Source organism: Grus americana, chromosome 25 (assembly GCF_028858705.1).
Source record: "Grus americana isolate bGruAme1 chromosome 25, bGruAme1.mat, whole genome shotgun sequence".
Classification (NCBI taxonomy): domain Eukaryota; kingdom Metazoa; phylum Chordata; class Aves; order Gruiformes; family Gruidae; genus Grus; species Grus americana.
In genome coordinates this window covers 5708626-5729914 of record NC_072876.1, presented here as the reverse complement: position 1 = coordinate 5729914, position 21289 = coordinate 5708626, and the positions used below count along the sequence as shown (strand labels likewise).

Genomic DNA, 21289 nt, shown 5'->3' with positions numbered 1-21289 from the left:
GTCGCAGCATCCGAAGCTGCAGCCGGTTATTTATATTTCATGAGACGGGCTCTCCTTGCTTGCCAAATGGCCTCTCTGCACTGCTCCCCTGCCTGGCGACATCCTTCCTCGGCGAAAGCCCGTGTGAGGGCCAGGGAGGAGCGGCGCGGAGCAAGGCTGGGGATTTTCCACTGCTTGTGCCCTGGCGTTATTTTTGTTCTCAGCCCAGAGAGCTGTCTGCGCGCCTGATGCCCTTTTTATAACTCTATTACAGGGAGTTGTAACTCAGCCATGACGCAACCTCTGGGCCACGGCAGCCTTTCTAAGGCGGCTTTTATCGTACCGGTGGGATAACCGATCCTCCTTTTCACCCTTTTTTAATCTGCATTTAGTCTATGGGACGGTCTGGGGAGGGAAGCGGCTGGAGCGTGGTTGGAAACGGGCTCGTTTAGAGACCGGTCGGGAAAGGTCCCGCCGTGCCCCGACTCCTGCTAAGAGGTGTGCCGGGTCGGTGCCGGGTTCTCGGATACACGAGGGGGTCTCCGGAGCCGGCCCCCCTGCTCTTGGCAGGCTGCACATGGAGGCAGAGCTCCCACCGGAGGGAGCGGATGTTTGCTAGGTATTTCTTGTGCATCAAATACAATTATTATTATTTTTTTAAACAGCAAATAATTATTTTCATTTCATCCTATGGGGACTGCTCACTACTTTTGTATTTGCTTGCTCTGAGGAACTTTCCCTCGGTCCCAGGGGACAGCGTGGTCCTGCTCCTTCCATCCAAGAGGTCTCTCCAGGGTTTCAGCACAAATAACCCCACGAGGCTGATTTTTCTGCCAGCAAAGCCACCCAGGGGCTGGGAGGACTGTGACCATGGGCTCGTACCTGGGTGACCAGAGCCTGTAAATTATTTCTGGCACCCCTGTCCCTCCATACAAATATTTCGGATTGGAAACACTCTCCCTCCACAGTTGCCAAAAGGAAGATGACAGAAATGGAGCTGTAACGGCTCCGTGACTGCTGGGTTTGTGTTTGTTTTGCAGCTGAGGATCCGTCTGCGCCTGCTGCCGGTCTGCTCGCCTCTGGGGACACAACTGAGGTCCTAACGCTGCCCAGGCGTCCAAAATGGTCATGCGAAGACACCACCTCACCTGCGCAGGAATAGCGTTCGCTCTCTGCCTTCATCACCTCGTCAGCACCATCGAAGTCCCCCTGGACTGTAAGTTACGGTTTACCCCTCTAAAAACTCCTGCTGGAATGGTCAAGGAGAGAGAGTGAAGGTGTGCACGTCCCAGGTGGCTTTCCTGGTCCAGCCTGAGGATTTCTTTTCTGTTATTTCTTTGGGGCTATTTTTCTTTTTAAACAACGTGTCCTCCAGAAAGTCACCTAAATCACTCCCTGGTTTAGATAATCTATCCCAAAAGCTGAGCAAAGGACTCGAAACCACATATCAAACTGGGACAGAGCATCTGAGCCAAGCTGGTGAGGAAATCAGGTCCTGGCAAGTCTTTAGCCTGTGGGTTTCAGTGGAGCATCCCGGCATCCTGCTGTTCCTACAGAGCACGGGCAGGCTTTGGGATGCTCCTTCACCGAGGACGTGTGCTTGTTGCTCATCTGCTCGGGCAGATGGTGCCACGATCTGACACCCAGGTCCCTGAGGGCAGTGGGGACGCGGGCAGGTCCTGCAGAGCAATGTGATTTTTCTCCCTCTCTGTTGGGACTTTTCAGTTAATTACGAGGTGGGAGTTATGTTTTATTCAGAGGAGCTGGGGGATATGGAGCGAGGAGGAAGGGGGACATGGGCTGATGTTGAATGGGCATCTTCGGGCCAGACTTGTTTGAATGCACTTGAGACGGAGGTTTGTACCGAGAGCTGCGCAGCCACTGTTCTGGAAACCAGTTTCATAATTTCTTTGTGTCCCAGCTTCCTCCTGTAGCGGCTGTTAATAATAATCAGCCTGTCGCTGCAGGGAATCTCTTCCGACAGCGCAATACACAGAAATCCTCCAGCGAGCAGTGCGTTAGTAGAAAAAGCAAAGCTTTTTGCTGGGGTCTAAATTCAGGCTGAAGTGCCCGGGTTGCTCTGGATAGGAGAAATTCCTGCCCTGGGGGTTGTTGCTCTGTGGAGCCCCGAGCGTGCTGGCCGTAGCCGTGGTACCTCAGCTCATCCCTGACTCCGGGCAGCAACGTGGGATGGCAAAATTGGAGGCAGTGGCTTTTGGGTGAAATTTGGAAAGAACTGAAAAGAAAGGGTGAGAAAGCTGCGCTTTGCTGAGTTACTTGTGTAACCTGAAAGCACACGGAGGGGATCCCAGTGCGATCGCTTGTCTGGGCAAGACTCGAGTCTGAGTCCCTGCTCTGCTCCACTCCTGATGATTGTGAATGAAAATATCTGTGTCCCTGGAGTCAGCTGTAGCACACTCAGGGCACTCTTGTTCCCAGCAATGGGAATTTTATTTGATGCACACAGCTCGGTGGGTCCTTCAGGCCTGGCTTTGTTAGCATCTATAATATTCCAGAAACGGAGGCAGCCGGCATGGAAGTAGAGGCCGGCGCAGTTGGGGAAAACTGAGTGGGTCTGCAAACAGCCACATTTTGTCATTTCTTGTGCTTGCATCAGGAGAGGAGAGATTTTGCTACTTAAATGTAATGTGACCTTAGAAAAGTAAGAGAAATGCTGACAGCTGGTGGAGAAATGCTCGAGGCAGCTTGCAGCAGCTCCCATTTCGCAGCAGCTCACCGTTTCTCTAGCCTCCTCCTCCTCCCTGCTGCACAGCAGCGAGTCGCACGGGAGCATCGTCCCCTCCGGCACTGGTGGGAAACTGGGATCGTAACGAAGAGCGTCCTTTTGTCATCCTTTCCTGAACGGGTCCCTCGCACAACAGGCATTTGTAAATAACGCGTGCGGAGGTTGTTGCACGCAGCAGTGCCAAGAGCAGGTGGGTGAGGAGCATCTCCCAGCTCCTGCCGATGCCTGTCCCAGCCAGCCGACCCTCCCCAGCCCTCCTGTGGCTCTTTTGGACACGTGGAGCATCAGGTTCATTTTACTTCCATGCCAACCTTCAGAGCCCTCAGGGCTTTGCTTTCAGCTGCTCTTTAAGCCACCTGGAGATGAGGGCTCCCTTACCCGCTGCTCCTCTGCCAGACCGAGCTGCCGAAAGCATCGCCTGCACTCGAACGGCTGCAGGTCTGACCGGGTGGTGTCTCAACAGCCCCAGCTGCTCCGGCTTTGTGCAGGGGCTGATAAACCTGCAAATCTCAGGCTCCGTGAGTGTATGAGCTCTATCCCCCCACGTACCACCAGCTGCGAGAGTCTTCCCTGCTCCACAGAGATCAGCTCCTTTGTCCAGGTGTTAGGGTGCGGGAGGGCGCTGGGAACACCCCCCCCCAGTGGCCCTGGGGGGTCTCGAGATGCTGGTGGGCACCCAGCTGCCCTTGCTGACACAGCTCGGGGGTCAGAGATCTCCCCAGGGAGGCGTTTTGCTCCCCAGACCTTAGGTTTTAAGGGCAGAAACAGCTCGGGAGAGGGCAGATGTGTGGGCAAAGCCTCAGGGTCCCCTCACGGCGGAGGGAACAGCCCTCGCTCACCCCGTGTCAGGGGCAGCTGCACTATTTGCTCTTTCTTTTAAGCTTGCCTAGGTGCTTTTTCCCTGCCCCAACCCTAACAAGTTTTCTGCTTTGGATAAAATCCTGCCTGCCCCTCTCCTGGGGGCAGGAGATACGTATCTCCCTGTATTGCAGGCAGCTTCTCTGAGTTTGAGCATCACCTAGAAAGCTAGCTAAGGGTTTATCAGGCACGTATTAGCCTCTCACTCAGGGGGATGAAACTGGGGGGGCTCAGGGTAAGCCTGGCCACAGGGAAGGGGGGAACGTTGCTAACTCCTGCAGACAACCCACTGGACCACGGGGCCACCAATGCCCACAGGAAAATGGTGCGAATATGCCTATGCCCTCTTTTAGCCCCCCAAACCCTGCTGCAGAGACAGCTGACAGCTAACAGGACCGTTCAGCAGCAGCTTCTCCCACGCGGACAGTACGTAGGTAGATTAGAACATGCTTGAATCGTAAGATGATTTGTGTGTAGTATTTGCAAGCCCTACAATAACTACACGTTTATGTTTGTGTACACGATGCATATAGGTTTGTTCTTCAATTAACCTTTTTTCTTTTTTTCATTACGCTTGCACTTTGGAACTAACAGCAAATATTCAGAGTGAATGTAAGTGTTCCCCTCGCCTTCTGTGTGTCCGTATCCGTCTCCTCTGCATGGCCGAAACAGGGCACGAGGGGTCTGCACCGAGCAGGGGGTCTGCACCGAGCAGGGGGTCGCACCGAGCAGGGGGTCTGCACCGAGCAGGGGGTCGCACTGAGCAGGGGGCCAGCGGTGGCTGTTGCTTGGCACGTGGTGTACGTGGCAGCGTTGCCACTCCTGCGACAGAGCTGGCCAGAGTCGGGACAAGCCACCGCTCCTGCGCAGCCAGGCACGGCTGGGAGAGGCACGGGAGGTGCTGGAGCAGCTTGGGAGGGGTGCTTAGGCTCTGCTGCTTTCCCTGGAGCAGGTCGAGGAACCGGACAGTGTCTTTGCGATGCAAATATCGTTTCTGCAGAGGCTTGTTACTGCTAACGCGGGAGAGCAGGCTCCTTTGCTTTGCACGGGCGCGTGTGCAAGCTCAGCTCCGCGAGCTGACGCGTCTGCAGCATCGCTAGCTCTGCCCTTCTGAACACCGGTGCTGCGCTCCTTTGGGGTAAACCTGGGAGGTTTTGAGCCTCTTTCTTGCAGAGGGGAGTACCTGTAATTGTCTTCCGGTGGCTCTCTGGCTCCCTGTCCCAGCTGCAGCCCCTGTCTTTGAGCTGCACAGCCAGGATGCCGTTTGGTCTGATTCAAATGACCCGAGGTAGCAGGAAGATGTAACTGTGAAATTTCTTAATGAGACCAAGGTACCAAGAAACAGGGGCTCCCGATACCAAAAGGGAGTCTGAACAGTGCCAACGGTCTGAGGGGTGATGAGTAGCACACCCCACAAAAGCTCATGGTAATTTCCTCCGGTGTTGAAGGGCTCTAAACCGCAAATTGCACGTCCGGCCTGGGGAAAAAGCTGAGATCCCATCAGGATCTGCTGCAGGATGGCAGAGAGGGGATTCACCCTCTTTGCACGACCTTCCTCATGGCTTTTTGTTTGCTTTGCAGTGCCTCAGCCCCCCACAATCACCAAGCAGTCCGTGAAGGACTACATCGTCGACCCAAGGGATAATATCTTCATTGAATGTGAAGCCAAAGGGAACCCTGTTCCCACGTAAGTGCATCTACAGCCCTTGTTACGCTGAAGCTCTGCTGTTCGTTAGAGCTGGCTCTGGAGGAGCTCCCCTCCGGTCAAGCTGTACCGTTTACACCACCAGCACAGCACAGGTAAGGATCTCACCAGGTAAATATGGTCCGTGGTTACAAAACCAACCTCTGTGCTTGCAGATTTTCCTGGACGCGGAACGGGAAGTTCTTCAACGTGGCGAAGGACCCCAAGGTGTCCATGCGGCGGCGGTCGGGGACACTGGTCATCGACTTCCACAGCGGGGGACGGCCAGAGGACTACGAGGGCGAGTACCAGTGCTTTGCCCGGAATGACTACGGGACTGCTCTCTCCAGCAAAATCCACCTCCAGGTTTCTAGTGAGTAATGGCAGTGGCACAGAGCGAGCAGCCGGCTGCCCCAAGGGGAACAAGGACTCTTTGCATCGTACGAGATTTTGTAGAAGAGGCATGGAGAATATCCAGTGCTCAAACATCTCAGCCCGCTTCATCCGTTACCTGCATCGGGATGTATGCAGTCACAGGGGGTTATGGCTGCAGCGGACAGGGAAATACTCGGTATAGGTCTAAGGGAATCTCACACACGTAGAACCGAAGCTTGCGTTGAGGCCGCTCCGTTGAAACCGGGCCAGGTCCAGTGGGAAGAGATCTGCACAGTTACTACTCTGCCTTCCTCACATGGTGTCTTTACTTCTTATGGCAGAGTCTCCCCTGTGGCCCAAGGAGAAGGTGGATGTGATAGAGGTGGATGAAGGTGCTCCACTCAGCCTGCAGTGCAACCCACCGCCTGGCCTGCCTTCTCCCGTCATCTTCTGGATGAGCAGCTGTGAGTCGGGGCAACCCCCCTTCCCACCTTCAACCCCCTGGGCAGCCTTTCCGTCACCCGCAGTGCTTGTTTTAAATGTTTAGGGTCATTACTGCTAGTTCGGAGCTTGGAGGCACCCACATGTGGCCTGGGTCAGGGGTTTCTCCTTTGCACAGCCGCCCGCGGGAGGATCTGACTTGCTCTGAATGCCCGTTCTCCCCTGCAGCCATGGAGCCCATCCATCAGGACAAGCGCGTCTCCCAGGGCCAGAACGGCGACCTGTACTTCTCCAACGTCATGCTGCAGGATGCCCAGACCGACTACAGCTGCAACGCGCGCTTCCACTTCACCCACACCATTCAGCAGAAAAACCCCTACACCCTCAAGGTGAAAACCAGTAAGTGTCACGGTGATCGCTCGGGACGGCTCTTCCCTGGCCTCTCCCGGGCAGGGTTTTTCCTTCCAGACACCTTGTTTCTGTTCTTGACAGCACTGAGACCTACCAAGGGAGAAGAGTGGCTTCCTTCATTTTGTTTAGGATACTACAGGAACCTGTTTGGATGAGGAATGATAGTGCTCAGACGGCTAACCTGGCAGGGAGGGGGGGCTGGTTTCCCTCCAGCATCTCAGAGCTCTGCGGCTGCACGGGTCGAGGGCTGCAGAGGTAGCGCTCAGTCCCTGCGTCTGGGATAAACTGGAAAGCATTTCAACACAGATGGGGCGTTCCCCCCATCTTTAGGGAAATGTATAATATATCAAGCGATCTTTCCCTAGCTTGAAAAGCTGGAAATAGCCTTGGTTTGCTCCAGGCTTAGGTTTACAGGGAACCCCCGGCCATGCTGGCGCTGCACGGGGGGACTGAGCGTGTGTCAGCCTTGCACCGCTCAGGATTTACGCACCGAGCAGGAGCTGCTGTTTAGCTCCCTGGCTCTGGGGTGTGCTGACAGCAGGGCTTGAGCCTTTGGGGTCTGCGCGTGTACACGTGGGACGTGCTCAGGATGGCCAGAGATCTCAGATCTCAGCTTCACCTTGGTGAAGAGCATCGTCTTGGGGGACGCACGGAGCACGTGCATGGCTCTCTCCAGGCACGTGAAGAGCCTTTCCACGGGCAGGTCCAGCCACCGGCAGTCTCTTCTCTAGAAACGAGAGTGCTTGAAGGAGGGCGAGTTCCTGGGGCTAACGCAGTTCACGCCAGCTGGCCGGTGGGGACGCTGGCAGGGGGGACGTGAGCTGAGCGCTGCAGGACATGATGCTTTTGAGTTGATGCAGGTCCTGCAGAGCGTGGGCATTCTCGTGGGGGAGGGATGTGCAGACCACCGGCACAACCAGCAATCGACACAGAAACAGCATCTATGGGCCCCAGTCATCAGACAGGAGCCATCCCCTGCTCCCAGTACGGTCAGACTGGGAGGAAGGGGTAGTGCTCCTGAATCTCAGGAGCTTAATCTGGTCTTGCAGCAGCTCAAATTAGAAGTGACACAATTCAAGCGTTCTGACACCAATGACCTAAGAGTGATGTGAGAAGTACACGGGCCCTGGAGTGTTTTGCACTTTTATTGTAACAGCTTCTCTGTGCAAAGCATGAGTAGACAGTCAGCAATGTAAATACTATACACAGGCTCTTAGCTAATGGTGAGGAATGTGTGTAGGTAATTCATTCTGAATATTATTTGTCTGTTTACAGAGCTGGCTGAACAATGCCAACGTTTACCTTTTAGGGAAGGACTGAGTCCTAAATTAGTGTGAGCTGCAGAAATTCTGGCAAGCAAAGATCTGTGGTCATTTGAGCATCCAAAGGCTTTAGCCTGACATATTTGTCAAGCTATAGAAAAAATGTGGAAGAAATCCTGGAAGATTTCTGTGCAGACAGATACAAGCTCCCTCTCCTGCTACACTCAGATGCCATCACAGCGTTTTGCTCCCAGGCTATGTAGAATTGGCTCCCAACTGTACTGGGCCCTCTCTTTAAGTTTTCCTTTGGAAACTTCTGCTGTATTATCAGATGCAAATGCCACCCTATGAGCTCCCCAGAGGCCCTGATAATTTAAAGAACTGAGGCTCTAATTTCTCATCTGTTATGATACGAAAAATTCTTTGTACGTACAGCGTTCAAAGGAGACGAGCTTGTAATTTTCTCAAGCTGTTCAATCATCTCAGCCTTAAGCCACAAGCATTGGCTGTCTTTAAAAAAAAAAAAAAAGTTCACCAGCTGCTGAAAAATCATTGCACGGGATTGCCTTGCTCTCGGATGCAAGAAGAGACAAATGGAAAGGCTTGGGGGAGCGACAGACCCGTGCCTCTCCCTGCAGAGCATTTCTCTGGTGTACCCAGGAGCTCTTGGGCATCTGCTGGGCTTTTAACCCCCTGGCACAGAGACCCGGTGTGTGGCCAATGACCTAAGGCTCAGGGCAACGACTGCACGGTAGCCAACATAGCCTCTCACGTCTGTCGGGCTGACGATACCGTAGCACGGCTGTGTCACATCCTGGTGGGACCCGGGGTGTTCTCAGACACCAAAACGGTCTTTGGGGGGATGGTGTGAGCTGGGAAGGGCAGGGGGCCGGGACGGTGCATCCCCCGCCTCCTCGCAGGGCGCGGGTGGCAATTAGCTTTCTTCTGCAACTGTAGGGGATGGCTGGCGGTGGTTGTCAATAAATGAGAGCAGCCTGTTATTGAAGAGCTGGTATTTTGCATGTGACACAATCTGCTTTAATTACCTTGTAATTAAAAGGGATTTTACAGCAGATTATACCTTTAGAGCCTAATTATTATTATTATTTTTATTTGTTCATCTTCACCATGCCTTTCTGCATCGTCACGCTGCTGCCTAGCTGTGTCCAACCTATGTTTTATGCTGGGAAAAAGTAGCCAGAATATGTTTCCCTCAGAGTTAAGAAACTGAGAGAAAAAACATTTTCTTCTCCAAATTGAACTGCTTTTTTTTTTTTTCTTTTCAAAAATACAAATGTCTTTATGCCGAAAAGAAAAACACTTCAAGGAAATGTTTATGATACAATTTTCCTACATTTATTTGTCCTCTCGTCTCGTAGGAGGAAAACAGTCCTCTGCTCCTCTCCTTTATTGCTGTGTTATGTTGTTTGTCCCGGAAGGCAGCTGTGCTCAGAGTGCTTTTCTATCCTTGCTGTTGCCTGTCCACCTTGCTCTTGTGTTTCGGGAAGTTATTTTGTTTTCTGCTCCCCCATGTCCCCCCCGCCCCGCACCGCCTGTCCCCCCCGCACGCTGTGTGGCACTCGGTACGCTCACGGTCTTTTGTTTATTGCAGAGAAACCCCATAACGAAACGTCTTTACGAAATTACACTGACATGTACAGTGGTGAGTCAACGTTGGCTTCTGGAGACCTTCACGATTTAACCCCCCCCCCGCCTAACCCGACTGATCTCCCGCGCTAACCGGGCGGCGAGCCGCCGCGTTCGCAGCATCGGCTGCCCTTCGCCTGTGCCCGCGCACCCCCCGTGTGTGTGCCCGTGTCCCCCTTCCTGGGTTAACGTTGCAAAAGTGGGTGGGATGAAACGAGCCAAAACGGCGACAAAATCCCCTCAAAGTTTTGACATCTTAAAATTGTTGAGTTTTAAGCTAATTAACTGGATATGCGGAGCTCAGCTTGAGAGGCGTTTGGATTAATAGGATCTGGCCCACGTGAAAAAGCCTGGGTGGCTGAGCGAGCCCGGCTTGCTTCCTCGCTGAAGAGGTGGCTTGTCCTCAGCAAAGGCTCATGATTTAAAGATAAGACCCACCATCCCTCTTCTCTCCGTCTTCAGAAAGAGCATCTATTGTATTTGTGGCTAAACACGGGCAGTGACTGGGAGAAAAAAGAAAGGGGAAAAAAAAAAAAGGAATATTTGGTTTTCTCAAAAGCTGGGTGCTTTGTTTCTTTGTGGTGAGGTTGTACTTGTGTTGGATGCTTTTGCGAGGCCCTCGCCCTTTGTCTGGGCAGGGAGATTACCTCCGGAGCCTGCGTTCGCTGGGAGAAGCCCATCCCAAACTCATAAATTATGCTTCAGACACAAAACCGCGTGGCTCCCTGGGGCACGATCGCTGCCCCGAGAATGGATTGGAAGTGTCACGGGTGTGATGGGATAATGCGGGCAGAGCTGGGCAGCAGCAGGGGTTTGTAAGGGAGACGGGGCTGTTTGCGGGCGATGCTGACAGCGCAGGCACTACCAGGGATGCGAATGCCTCGCCAAAACCACCGCGGAGTCTGAGTGCCCCAGGCCAGCCACTGTGGTGGGCAGGATTTGCTTTCTGCCCCTCTCGCTGCTTACAGGGACCAGGGTTGTGCGGCAGCGGGATGGGGACAACCCCAGCCGAGCCCTACAGCGAAATCCTGCTCGGCCGTTGTCTCCTCCTCTTCCACCCAGAGCCAGAGGTTTCTTTGCGCCCCGCGTTTGCTTCTTCCACGGGGACTTCTGGGGACAAGGAGTGCTTTTGCCAGCTAAGGGCTGAGAGGGTTGGAGCTGAGAAGAGGAGGATGTGCCAGGTGAGGGCACTGGGTTCGGTGTCTCTGGCAAGAGCCCTCCCGTGCCGGCGGGCAGCCCGGGCATCCCTTCCCCACCGAGGGAACTGGGGTGTTCCTGCTGCATCCCACCGGCAGCCACGAGTGGGAGGTTTCTGAGGATGCTGCAGAGCTGGGGAAGGCTCAGCAGAGGAACCAGCCGTGGAGGAAGCGCTGGTGGCAGCAAATGGGCTGGGCATAGTGTGAAAATATTTGTAGAAATGGCTGGGAAAGGGGATTGCCGGCAAAATTAGCTTCAGTGGGAGCCGCGTAAACTGCATCATGCCTCAACTAGAGGCGAGCGGGAGGAGATGCCTCCCTCGCAAGCACACGGGGCCAGGGACCAAAGAGAAATCCAGTGGCGAGCTCTCCTGTAAATGTGTCTTGCACCTCAACAGCATAAAGGATGCTTGCATTTCAAAGAGACTGCCTTCACGCTGGCTGTGCACCGCTGCTGTGTGCGCAGCCCTCGCCGGTTCAGGGGGGAAAGTCACCACGGTGGTCGTGGGCTTCTTGATCTCCCGCTGCGCATCTTTGTTCAGGGCAAAGGGATGCTTAATAGTTACTTCATTAGGAAAATGAGATCTTCTCTGCACAGTCTGATAGATTTCTCCAGATTTCTTTCCATGGGTCGGAGGATAAACTGCCTGCTATTTGCACCGTGTGGGCTATTTGCACTTAACGTCCCCTGGAACACTTTACGGGTCCAGTGGATTCAAACCACCCCCTCACACCCCTGCGCAAATCTGAGCTCCAAACCAGCGATTTCTTAATAGTTAATGAACTGGTGAAAAAATTCTTACCCTCAGCCCTTTTTCTTTGTGCTAACCCCATGTTTCTCCCTGGAATGACCTGTCTGGCTGCACTGGCCACCGGAACCAGCTGCAGCAAAGCAAGAAGTCTTAGGGGTGGGGAGTGGGGAAGGAGGACATCAGCTGCCCAAGTATTTTAGGTGTTTGGGAGATTTGGGGCTCTCGGACCATGTACCTTGGGCTGTTGGTCCCTACGGCACGGGCTCAGGCTGCGGGATGCTGCGAGTCCCCCTCCCTGCCAGTCTGCGATGGACGTGCCCGAGCTCATCTCGGGGACGTGGGACCTGCTGGCGTGGACGCGGGGCGTGAGCGGTGCGTGGGATGCTCGTCCCAAACTGCACCCAAGGGCCAGGCTAATATCGTGGGAGATGTGACCGAGTCCTTTTCCCCATGGCTTATAGTGGGTGCAATGATTTTCTTGCTGCAAAGCTTAATTGCCCAGGCAAACAGTCTGCTATTATGAAGGAAAAATTATCTAAACAGATTAATTGAAGATTTTATTAGCAGAAGTTTCTCGCCTTTTTTTAAAATGGAAATGAAAGTCTGGGTTTTGTTCTTTTTTTTTTTTTTTCTGTTGGCAAACCTGTGAGATGTTTTAAAGCTGGCTAGCTGTGCAGGAGGCGAACAGATGGGATGTGTCTGGAGGCGCATATTCCTATTACCACCTCTCAGTAGAAACGCAAATTGACGTACAATTTTTAAATGCCGTCAGGTCAGGACTGTGGGGAGGGGGCACTCGGCTGCTCCGGGGTGAGACGTGGCTGTTTCTGGGATACCCTGTTCGCAGCTGAACAGCTCCGATTTCATAGAGGCAGGGACAACAGCAGCAATATATTGGAAGCAGAGTCTATTTTTGGGCAGAAATAAATAGCCATGGGATTTATTTTTCCAGTTCTGTTCCATCCAAGTAGATGAGTGAGACGTTGCTATTTGTCTGACAGCTCCCAGCTGTAGCTGCTGCAAGTTCAGAGCTGGAGCGGTACCTCTGCCTGAGAGAATTTCTGGCTGCTCCCTATTACAAATAGCAAAATATTTATTAGTAGTGCTGTACTAAGGCAAAAAGCTTATCAGCTATGCAGTGTTGCTGTTAGGTTCATTAAACAAGTGGATAGGATACTAATTTATCTCCCTTATTTTTAATTTTCATCATTAATATATGGCTCGTAAAATTTGGCTTGCACTGCTGCTTATCTCTTCTAGTTATGTCCCGGGCTCCTGAGCAAATGGGTTCATTGTGGGAGTGAAACGTTCAGCCTGTTCAAACAGGCTGCAGACTGTTGGCTAATAAAAGCCAATATTGGCTTATAAAATAATATCCCACTCTCTGAATTGCACGAGAAGAGAGAAGTTCACGAGTCTGGCCGGAGGTATGGGATATGTTGATAAATACTGGCTTTAAATCCAGCGTGGGCTGGCTGCTTTTAACCAGGGACGAGATCCTCTGCAGAAGCAGGCAAGCAAACAGCGGCGTGTGCCTGCCCAGAGAACTGGCCCTTCAGGATAAGGTCAAGATTTGCCTGCCCTGGTAATCCATTAATCAAATAATTGACTAACCCGCTGACGAGCACGTGTGGATCGTTAACCTGTGGGCGCGTGGGAGCGGTGGGATGCGTGTGTGTGGCCGTGCTCCGGCACGATTTAATTCCTGGGGTTGGTTTTTTTTTTTTTTCCTCATGTGCCTGGTCCGTCTCCGGCTTTCTCTAAGGCAGGCTGGTGGGAACTCCATGAACAGCCCCTGCCCTCTTTCCTCTCCTTCTTCCCAGCCCCTTTTCCCCTGCCAGAGCTCAGGTGGATGCTTCCCAAATAGACGTGGGCATCCCCAAAAGCCCCACGGCTCTGGGCACGCCAGGCTGCCTCCTGCTCGCTGAGCCAACGAAGCTTTCGGGGCAGCAGGAGAGGGCTTGGTCTGCGCCCCAAAATCCTGCTCCTGCACCGGGGTGGGCTGTCCCCACAAACTGCTTCGGTATTTGCAGTGACCCTGTGCCAACCCTGGCCATTCTGTCCCCTGTCCTAATCTCGTAACCTCCGTCTCTGCTACTGCTGCTTTCAAGCCCATCTCATCCTGTTTTGTCCTCACTGATCTAGATCTAGTTTAATAATTCCACTTATTAATGGAATTTATTCCATTAATAATGAATATTTTTCCCCTACAGAGAGACCTTTGCTGTGTGTATCTGTAGAGAGTTGTCTTGTGTCTTCCCCTGGTTTTCTCCTGTTAAACTTTCCTGTCCAGTCCTGAAATTTGTCATTTTTTGGTCGCTAAGTTGTTCCTTTCCAAAGGGCACTGTCCTTCCTGGCCCCGCAGCTCCCAGTAAGGATGGGAAACCTGCTTGGTGCTGCCGGAGCCCCAGACAGCGCCGGGATCCTCCGTATTTCGGAGCAATACGTGGCAAAGCAGCTCAGTCATCCGAGTAAACCCTTCCTGTGCCCATTTGTGCCTTTTGTCCTTCATTACGTGTTCTGTCCATCAGTATTTCCAAGTCTCATCTGATTTCAGCCCATTTCTTTGTGCTAGAGGCAGGGGTGGGCAGGAAAGGTGCTGCCCCGGTGGGATGTGATGGTTCAGGGGCTTTCCTGATGCACCATCCCCGCGGCTCAGCTCCCTCCGCCCATCCTCTGCTGCTTCTTTACCTCCCTGCCTGCCAAGCATCCTCTCTCTACCTTTTTTTTTTTTTTTTTTACTTTAAAAATTACTTTGAGTCATTCTCTACTTTCCAGGTACATTGCTGGGTGAGTTCAGTATCCCAGGCTTGACTGGGAACATGACAGCATCCCCCCGAAAGCACCGTGTGTTTCTGGCGCTGTAGGTGCCCTCCCTGTTGCTGCGGCAAAGGAGAGTTTAAAAGCACTTTGTTTTGTTTCTTTGTTTTTTTCTCTCCCGCTGATTTCAGCCCGAGGGATTACAGAAACAACTCCCAGCTTCATGTATCCCTACGGGACCTCAAGCAGTCAGATGGTGCTCAGAGGGGTGGACCTCTTGCTGGAGTGCATTGCTTCAGGAGTGTACGTACCGCTTCCCGGCTGGCGGAGAGGGGGAGAGGGTGGTCCCCTGCCGTCCCCGCTGGGATGGCCTGGGACCAAGATGCTGAATCACCAGTGGAAATACCTCTGGTTAGGAAAAGGGAGTGTTCCCTTCCTGCTGTTAACAATGCTCTCATAACCTGCTTGAAGGATAAGAGCACGGAGCGAGCAGGAGAGCTGAGTTTTGCAGCCCTGTTCAGAGAAGCAGGTGTCTCCGGATACTTGCTGTCCGAGGATAATTCCCCACTGGTTTGTCCTTACAGCTATTCGCAAATCTCCTGGGTGCTCCTTACCACGTGGGTGAGGATGTTCGTGGTCCATGTGCCTGCACAAGCATCTTGGGCTCGCGATCAGATTTTGGCAGTGGTCCCGGGTGTGCTGCCTGGTGCTGCCTGCACACGCTGCCAGACCGGTGCTCTGCATCCGCAAGCACGAGGTGTGAGATGGACCCTGCTCTCGATCAGCTGGTGATGCTCAGGGTCCTGCTTTAGGGGCTGTGGTAAGAAGGAGGGTGGCCCAGCAGTTGGATCAGTTCTTTGCCCTGGGCATGAGTGGTTCTGAGTGCAGGATTATCAATTCTTTTCTTAGGAGTCGTTTTCTTGTCTTGCAAAAGCATTTATCTCCTCCCCTCTCCTTAGACCAGCACCAGACATCATGTGGTACAAGAAAGGAGGAGAGCTCCCAGCAGGCAAAACCAAGCTGGAAAACTTTAACAAGGCTCTTCGTATCTCCAATGTCTCCGAGGAAGACTCCGGGGAGTATTTCTGCTTGGCGTCAAACAAGATGGGCAGCATCCGCCACACGATCTCGGTGAGAGTGAAGGGTACGTCATCTTTACCTTGCCATCTTTTTTACCTTCGCAAGCAGAAGCTGAGGGGATGTGCGCGGGAGGGGACGCTCCGATTTGTTGAAAGGGGGAGCGGGGGCTTTCTGCAGGGGCTGAAATCACTGTGCTGTATCCAGCCACACTTGCTCCTTGTCCAGACTGACCTCAAAGCAGCGTGAGATGTGATCTCAGCCGGTGTAACTCAGCAGAGCTTCACAAATATAGACAGTTGTGGGTTTGTGCAAAACAGGAGGATCGCGGCCAAAGTTGGGGAGAGGACTCTCCGCTCTCACTGCACCCAAGAAAGCCCACTCGAGAGGACGGTGTTTTCATCTCTTAGTACAGGGAGGGGATTTTGGGTGAGGTAGTACTGCTGCGATTATAACTGGTGCATTGGTGTATTTCAAAGCTGCTCCGTACTGGTTGGATGAACCCCAAAACCTCATTCTGGCCCCTGGCGAGGACGGCAGACTGGTGTGTCGAGCCAACGGGAACCCCAAGCCTGCGATACAGTGGCTGGTGAACGGCGAGCCCATAGAAGGTGAGCGAGGACGAATCTGGACCTCCTTTACAAAAAACCTAGCCAAGGGATCTCGTGGCTGACCATGAGAGCCAGAGCTGCTGTCGGGGTGCCAGGCACCCCACTGAGCGGTGTGCATGGGCTCTGGCATCGCAGCACATAAACCACCTGCTCGTCTGAGACGAGGCCAGTTGAACCGTGTCTCTGTAAGCTGGGGAGGTCACGTACCATCGTCTGGTTTTATCTGGGCTGAAACCAGAAGAAGATGTGTGATGATATTGAGAGTCTTGTGAATTTTGATTTAAAATTTAACTTAAAGAGTGCTCTCTGTTTTCAAGCTTCTCCCCCCAACCCGAGCCGAGAGGTGGCTGGAGACACCATTGTGTTTCGAGATACCCAGATCGGCAGCAGTGCCGTGTACCAATGCAACGCGTCCAACGAGCATGGCTACCTCCTCGCCAATGCCTTTGTCAGCGTCCTGGGTAAGTACTTACGGAAGATGAACACCTTATACTCCAGTTTCCACTGCAGAAGTTCTCTATTTCCTTTCCTCTTTGTTGTTAACTACTCTGAGACCAATGTACCTTTGTACATGACCTCTGCAACTGGGCTTTGGAGCAGAATTCCATTGCCATGGACCTGCAAAGCCAGGCAAGGGTGAGCAAGTCCTGTTGGCGCTAAGATGTAAGCTGATTCATGGAGCGAGGCTAGAGGGGGAAGGAGAGATGAGAGGGAACGAATGGAGAAGCTCTCCTGAGTCTTGAAAGTGCCAACAAGGAAGAGTGAACAAAAGGGAAGGGAGGGTGGATGAAAAAAGACTGGAAAGGGAGCGGCAGCCCAGAAGCTGGTTTCTTTTCTTTCTCAACAACTGTGATTTTTGCTGTTTGCAGATGTACCTCCACGGATCCTGGCCCCCCGCAATCAGCTCATCAAGGTCATTCAGAACAACAGGACCCGGCTCGACTGCCCCTTCTTTGGCTCACCGATCCCCACCCTGAGATGGTAAGAGCTGCAGCACATCCCCTGCCAGTCCGGAGGGGTGGGAAGGGGAGGTTTCCTGCTCTTTCTTCCCTTACAACAGCACTTTCTGGTGTTGTGAGGTTTAAGAACGGCCAGGGGAACACGCTGGATGGAGGGAACTACAAGGCGCACGAGAACGGGAGCCTGGAGATGAACATGGCTCGGAAGGAGGACCAGGGCATCTACACTTGTGTCGCTACCAACATCTTGGGTAAAGCGGAGGCCCAGGTTCGCCTGGAGGTCAAAGGTAGGGGCGCGAAGGGCTCTAGGTCAAAACGGTCTCTTGGATCTTTTGAAACTTGCAGCAGAAATAATGATTTATGTTAAGGGAGGGTTGGTTGTGCGCTCCAGCAGCTTGTCAGCAGGACGGGCACTATGTAATTTGGAGATGGAATCCAGAAAATGGTAGAGATTTCCTTTTAATGTTGAAAAAAACCAAGCCTGTGGATATATTGAAGCTGTAGAAGGGCTTGGTGTAGATATTGAGCTGTGAGATGCTATAAGCAGTGCAAAAAGGAATAACAGAGTACGTCAGGGTTAACTGAAAGTGATAAAACATTTTCTGAATCAAGTTTCCACTGAGGCTTTCCCTGTTCAGCAAAACTGATTGCTGACTCAGAAAAGTGGTTGTTTTTTAAAGGATCAGCATGAATTAATGGCTTGTTAAATTAATTTATTTGCAAGCGTTTGTATCAGAGACAAGTTCACTATAGCAAGCTGGACAAACACTTGACATGCATGCTTGGTCCTTTCCAAGTAACACCGCTCTTCACTGAGTTCCTGAGCTGAGACCCAGCGGTTTGGTGCCTAACGCTTTCTTTCTGGCTTTGTGCAGACCCAACCAGGATTGTGAGAGGACCAGAAGATCAGGTGGTGAAGAGGGGCTCCATGCCTCGCCTCCACTGCCGTATAAAGCACGACCCTACGCTGAAACTCACAGTCACCTGGCTGAAAGATGATGCACCCCTGTACCTTGGAAACAGGTCTGTGTTTAACAGTTTCATGGGTCTTCTCTCCCGGGATTGGCGGACTTTTAACGGAACATTTCAGGAGTCACCAGCGTCTGGGCAACGTTTGCTGTTCTTGATACTTTTGATGTTATTAGCTGCTTCCAACAGACGCTGCCTAGCAATGAAAATTGACTTATCAGTAAATCAAGACTTTGACTATAGGTTTTATTTACAGATATTTCAGGACATCTTGATAAAATGGGTGTGTTTAATAACAAGCTACTTCATAATTAATGTTTATCTGCTGTGAGTGGTAGAGTTGTAATATCCTTTCCTTAGCCTGGCTCCCTTCTCACCAAGTGAGATCTGATCAGGGGACACAAGCCAGTCAGAGGTCAGACTGCTTTCCTAAAAGGGTGATTATTCCAGATATATACCAGAGCACATTCGCTGATTCCATAGCAAATGAGGTTTCCAAGAATAAGTCAACACATCCTTAGCTGATAAAATCCCCAGACCAGAGACATACTGTTTGGGCTTTTTAAACTGTTCTCTGATAAAACACATAGATTTCAATCCTGCTGCCTAACTGCAGAGTTGTGCGATTATCGTTTTCATCTCTTTAAGGATGAAGAAAGAAGACGATGGTCTGACAATATATGGCGTGGCTGAAAAGGACCAAGGGGATTACACCTGCATAGCGAGCACGGAGCTGGACAAGGACTCAGCTAAAGCGTACCTCACCGTCCTAGGTAAAGCTGTCCGCCCGACGTACCGACGCTGGGCTAAGTGCTTTATTTTTAATAGAACAGGCTGACTTCAAGGTCAGACTGAAAGGGTGATCTGTGATCACAGAATCCTCCTCTGAAGCAGAGATGCTCAGGGAGATGCTGGCAGAGCAATTGTTCCGTTGCTGCAGGACTCAGCAAGGACGCGCTGCCTAATCTCAGGCTCAGACAATGGAGTTGAATTTGAGTCAAAGGAAACTTGCATTTGAGCCCGAAAAAAAAAAAGAGTAGTTATTACATACACCTAAAAATATCCAAATGTGGAAGTTCTGTGAGAACAGTCCTAAATTTGCAAGTGAATCTAACTGAACGTCAGGGTGCTGAGCAACACTGGAAACCAGGGGTGAGTGAGCTGCTCCTAGCCTTGCAGGATCCCTTTTCCATGCGGGGAGTGACAAACCCGGGCCCATTCCCCACACCCGTCTATGTACAGTGCGAGATCCACTCGCAGAACACAGATTTATCAGTCCCTGCTCTTGGCCACCTCAGATCTTGCTGACGTGCTGCGTTCACAGGACCGCTGGCATAGACCTGCAATGCCCTACAAAATCAGAGTGCAATATGAATCCCGTATCCCTAATAATTTGACTGGGCTTGATTTATTTCCCTTCCTTTTTGCCTAATAGCTAATTAACTCTATAGCAGGCCGATGTTTCCCCTTTGCCGTGTACTAGAAGTATGAACAAAGGTGTGCAGAGCGTGCCTTGGAGGTCTCTGGAGGAAGGATGTACCTACTCTGGTCCCCAGGCAGGATCGGATCTTTCTGAAATCTGTAACTGTGTGTTTAACTTTATATTTGCCAGGTGCTCCTTTGGCCACCCAAGCTTAATGACTAAACTAACACCGTTAACAACCAATGTCTTACCTTGCAGCCATCCCTGCTAACCGTTTGAGAGACTTACCGAAAGGTAATCTTCACTAATTCATTGGGTTGATTTTATTTTGGGAATTGATTTTGTTTTGCCTTGCCAATAACGCCAACAGAAAATCCAGGCGTAGCGGCTGAAAGAGCTGGGAGCTGATGCTTCCAAGTCCTGCCCAAGCTGTCCTTGCAAGCCCATCCAGATGGCCGCAGGTAGAAAGGTCCCGTGCCACGTCGTTTTGTGTCCCACAGGGTCAATTCCTGCCCATACCTGGAAATGGTGAGCCCTGATGGGAGGAAAAAAAAATAATCGCATTGAATCCCTTGACCTTTACCTGGAAAGAAGTTATTACTGATACTGTCATTACATGAGCTGGTTCTGTGCAACCATGTGGGTTGTGACCAGGTAAAGAAACCAGAATTGTATTTCTAGCAGGTATTTTCACTGAGGCTTTGTGCCTTTTCTGTTCTATTTGTTTGCCTTTAGTTTTTGGACAGCCACGCGTAGTTTGTTGTAAGATCGTATATCCCCCTGCTAAGCCACTGTATTGTGCTTCCCCCACCAGATAACGTCAGTTGTAGAGGGAGCAGGTAGGGTTTCAAGGCAAGGCACAACTAGTACACGAGCACATTTGTATTTAAAAAATTGCACCGGTCCACCAAGAGCTGCAGGACACGACTGGTGGCATAGAGCACGTGGCCTCCCACAGGTCTGGGCTAAGACAGCCAGGGCTTCCCCTCCCCAGAGAAGCGATGGGAACTGGGACTCCCAGCTCCTGGGACAATCCCAGCCTCATTTGTCTCATTACTCGGCCAACAGAACGACCCGACCGGCCCCGTGACTTGGAGCTGACAGACCTGGCCGAGAGGAGCGTGCGGCTGACGTGGATTCCTGGCGATGACAATAACAGCCCCATCACAGGTCAGCCGCAGGACCCTCTGCCCCGTATCCCTCCTGCTTTCTTCTGCACCATGGAGGGAAAACTTCCCTTGTGAGCCGAGCCATTAACCTCACCTCTCCGTCTTTGCCCCCAGACTACATCGTCCAGTTTGAGGAGGACCGGTTCCAACCTGGCACGTGGCATAACCACTCCAGGTACCCCGGGAGCGTCAACTCAGCCGTCCTGAGCCTCTCTCCTTACGTCAACTACCAGTTTCGGGTGATTGCAGTGAACGACGTGGGCAGCAGCCTGCCCAGCGTGCCCTCTGAACGATACCAGACCAACGGGGCACGTGAGTACCGTCTGCCCGGTCCCTCTTGCCGCGGTGACTTGACGTTGTTTGTAGCATCTGGCCACCGCTCTGCGTGTAGACTCTTCCCTCGTGGTGTACGATCACAGCTCCTATAACAGAAACAGATTTACACAGGTGAGGGAATGAGCTGCTCCATGCATGTGCTGGGGTGTAATTTTATATATCACATCCTCGAGCCTATGACTTATATTCTGCAGAACAGCAAAAGTCAAATGGAAAGATTTATGCAAAGGTCACTCCAGCAGAACCTGTTGCAGGAAAGCCTGGTTTCACCTTACAGAGGAGCTTTCTAAAGAAAGTCTTTAATCCTTTCTGACCACAGGAAGCTCAGACGTCTCTTGGAAAATTAGACTCGAGTGTAAACTGGCCACAAGCAAAAGGCATTTTGTTCCAAAATTGCTAATTCACTGTCCACTGCTAGAGCTGGCCAGGAGCCCAGAGCGATGCAGGAATAAAGTGTGCTCCAGTCCACGACCAAGACTTGAGTGTTCAGTTTGTGTGCCCAGTGCTTTCTATGTTGGAGAATACTTGGGAATATTCATATGAGGAATTCACAAGAAGCTTAGTAGTATTGCTGCATTTCTTAATTTAACCATTGCAGAGGTGCTTCTGACCATTGCAGAGATGCTTCTGCAAT

The 21289-nt window shown here is 51.9% G+C and overlaps 1 protein-coding gene across 34 annotated transcripts in view; it reads left to right on the top strand.

The window, feature by feature from the left end:
- The window catches only part of NFASC (neurofascin), a 97113-nt gene that overhangs the window by 36973 nt on the left and 38851 nt on the right, over positions 1-21289 (top strand). For 16 of the 34 annotated variants that reach the window (XM_054804018.1, XM_054804011.1, XM_054803999.1 and 13 more), the window contains exons 2-19: positions 1020-1195; positions 4178-4195; positions 5165-5270; positions 5444-5640; positions 5984-6106; positions 6312-6482; positions 9369-9419; positions 14303-14414; positions 15071-15255; positions 15668-15799; positions 16117-16260; positions 16669-16780; positions 16879-17045; positions 17634-17781; positions 18376-18500; positions 19409-19444; positions 20219-20320; positions 20434-20631. In XM_054804018.1, coding sequence (XP_054659993.1) covers positions 1102-1195; positions 4178-4195; positions 5165-5270; positions 5444-5640; positions 5984-6106; positions 6312-6482; positions 9369-9419; positions 14303-14414; positions 15071-15255; positions 15668-15799; positions 16117-16260; positions 16669-16780; positions 16879-17045; positions 17634-17781; positions 18376-18500; positions 19409-19444; positions 20219-20320; positions 20434-20631 — 2221 coding nt within the window. In that variant the 5' untranslated portion in view covers positions 1020-1101. The remainder of the gene's footprint in view (positions 1-1019; positions 1196-4177; positions 4196-5164; positions 5271-5443; positions 5641-5983; positions 6107-6311; positions 6483-9368; positions 9420-14302; positions 14415-15070; positions 15256-15667; positions 15800-16116; positions 16261-16668; positions 16781-16878; positions 17046-17633; positions 17782-18375; positions 18501-19408; positions 19445-20218; positions 20321-20433; positions 20632-21289) is intronic. The other 18 variants (XM_054804014.1, XM_054804000.1, XM_054804009.1 and 15 more) reach the window with 6 other exon arrangements.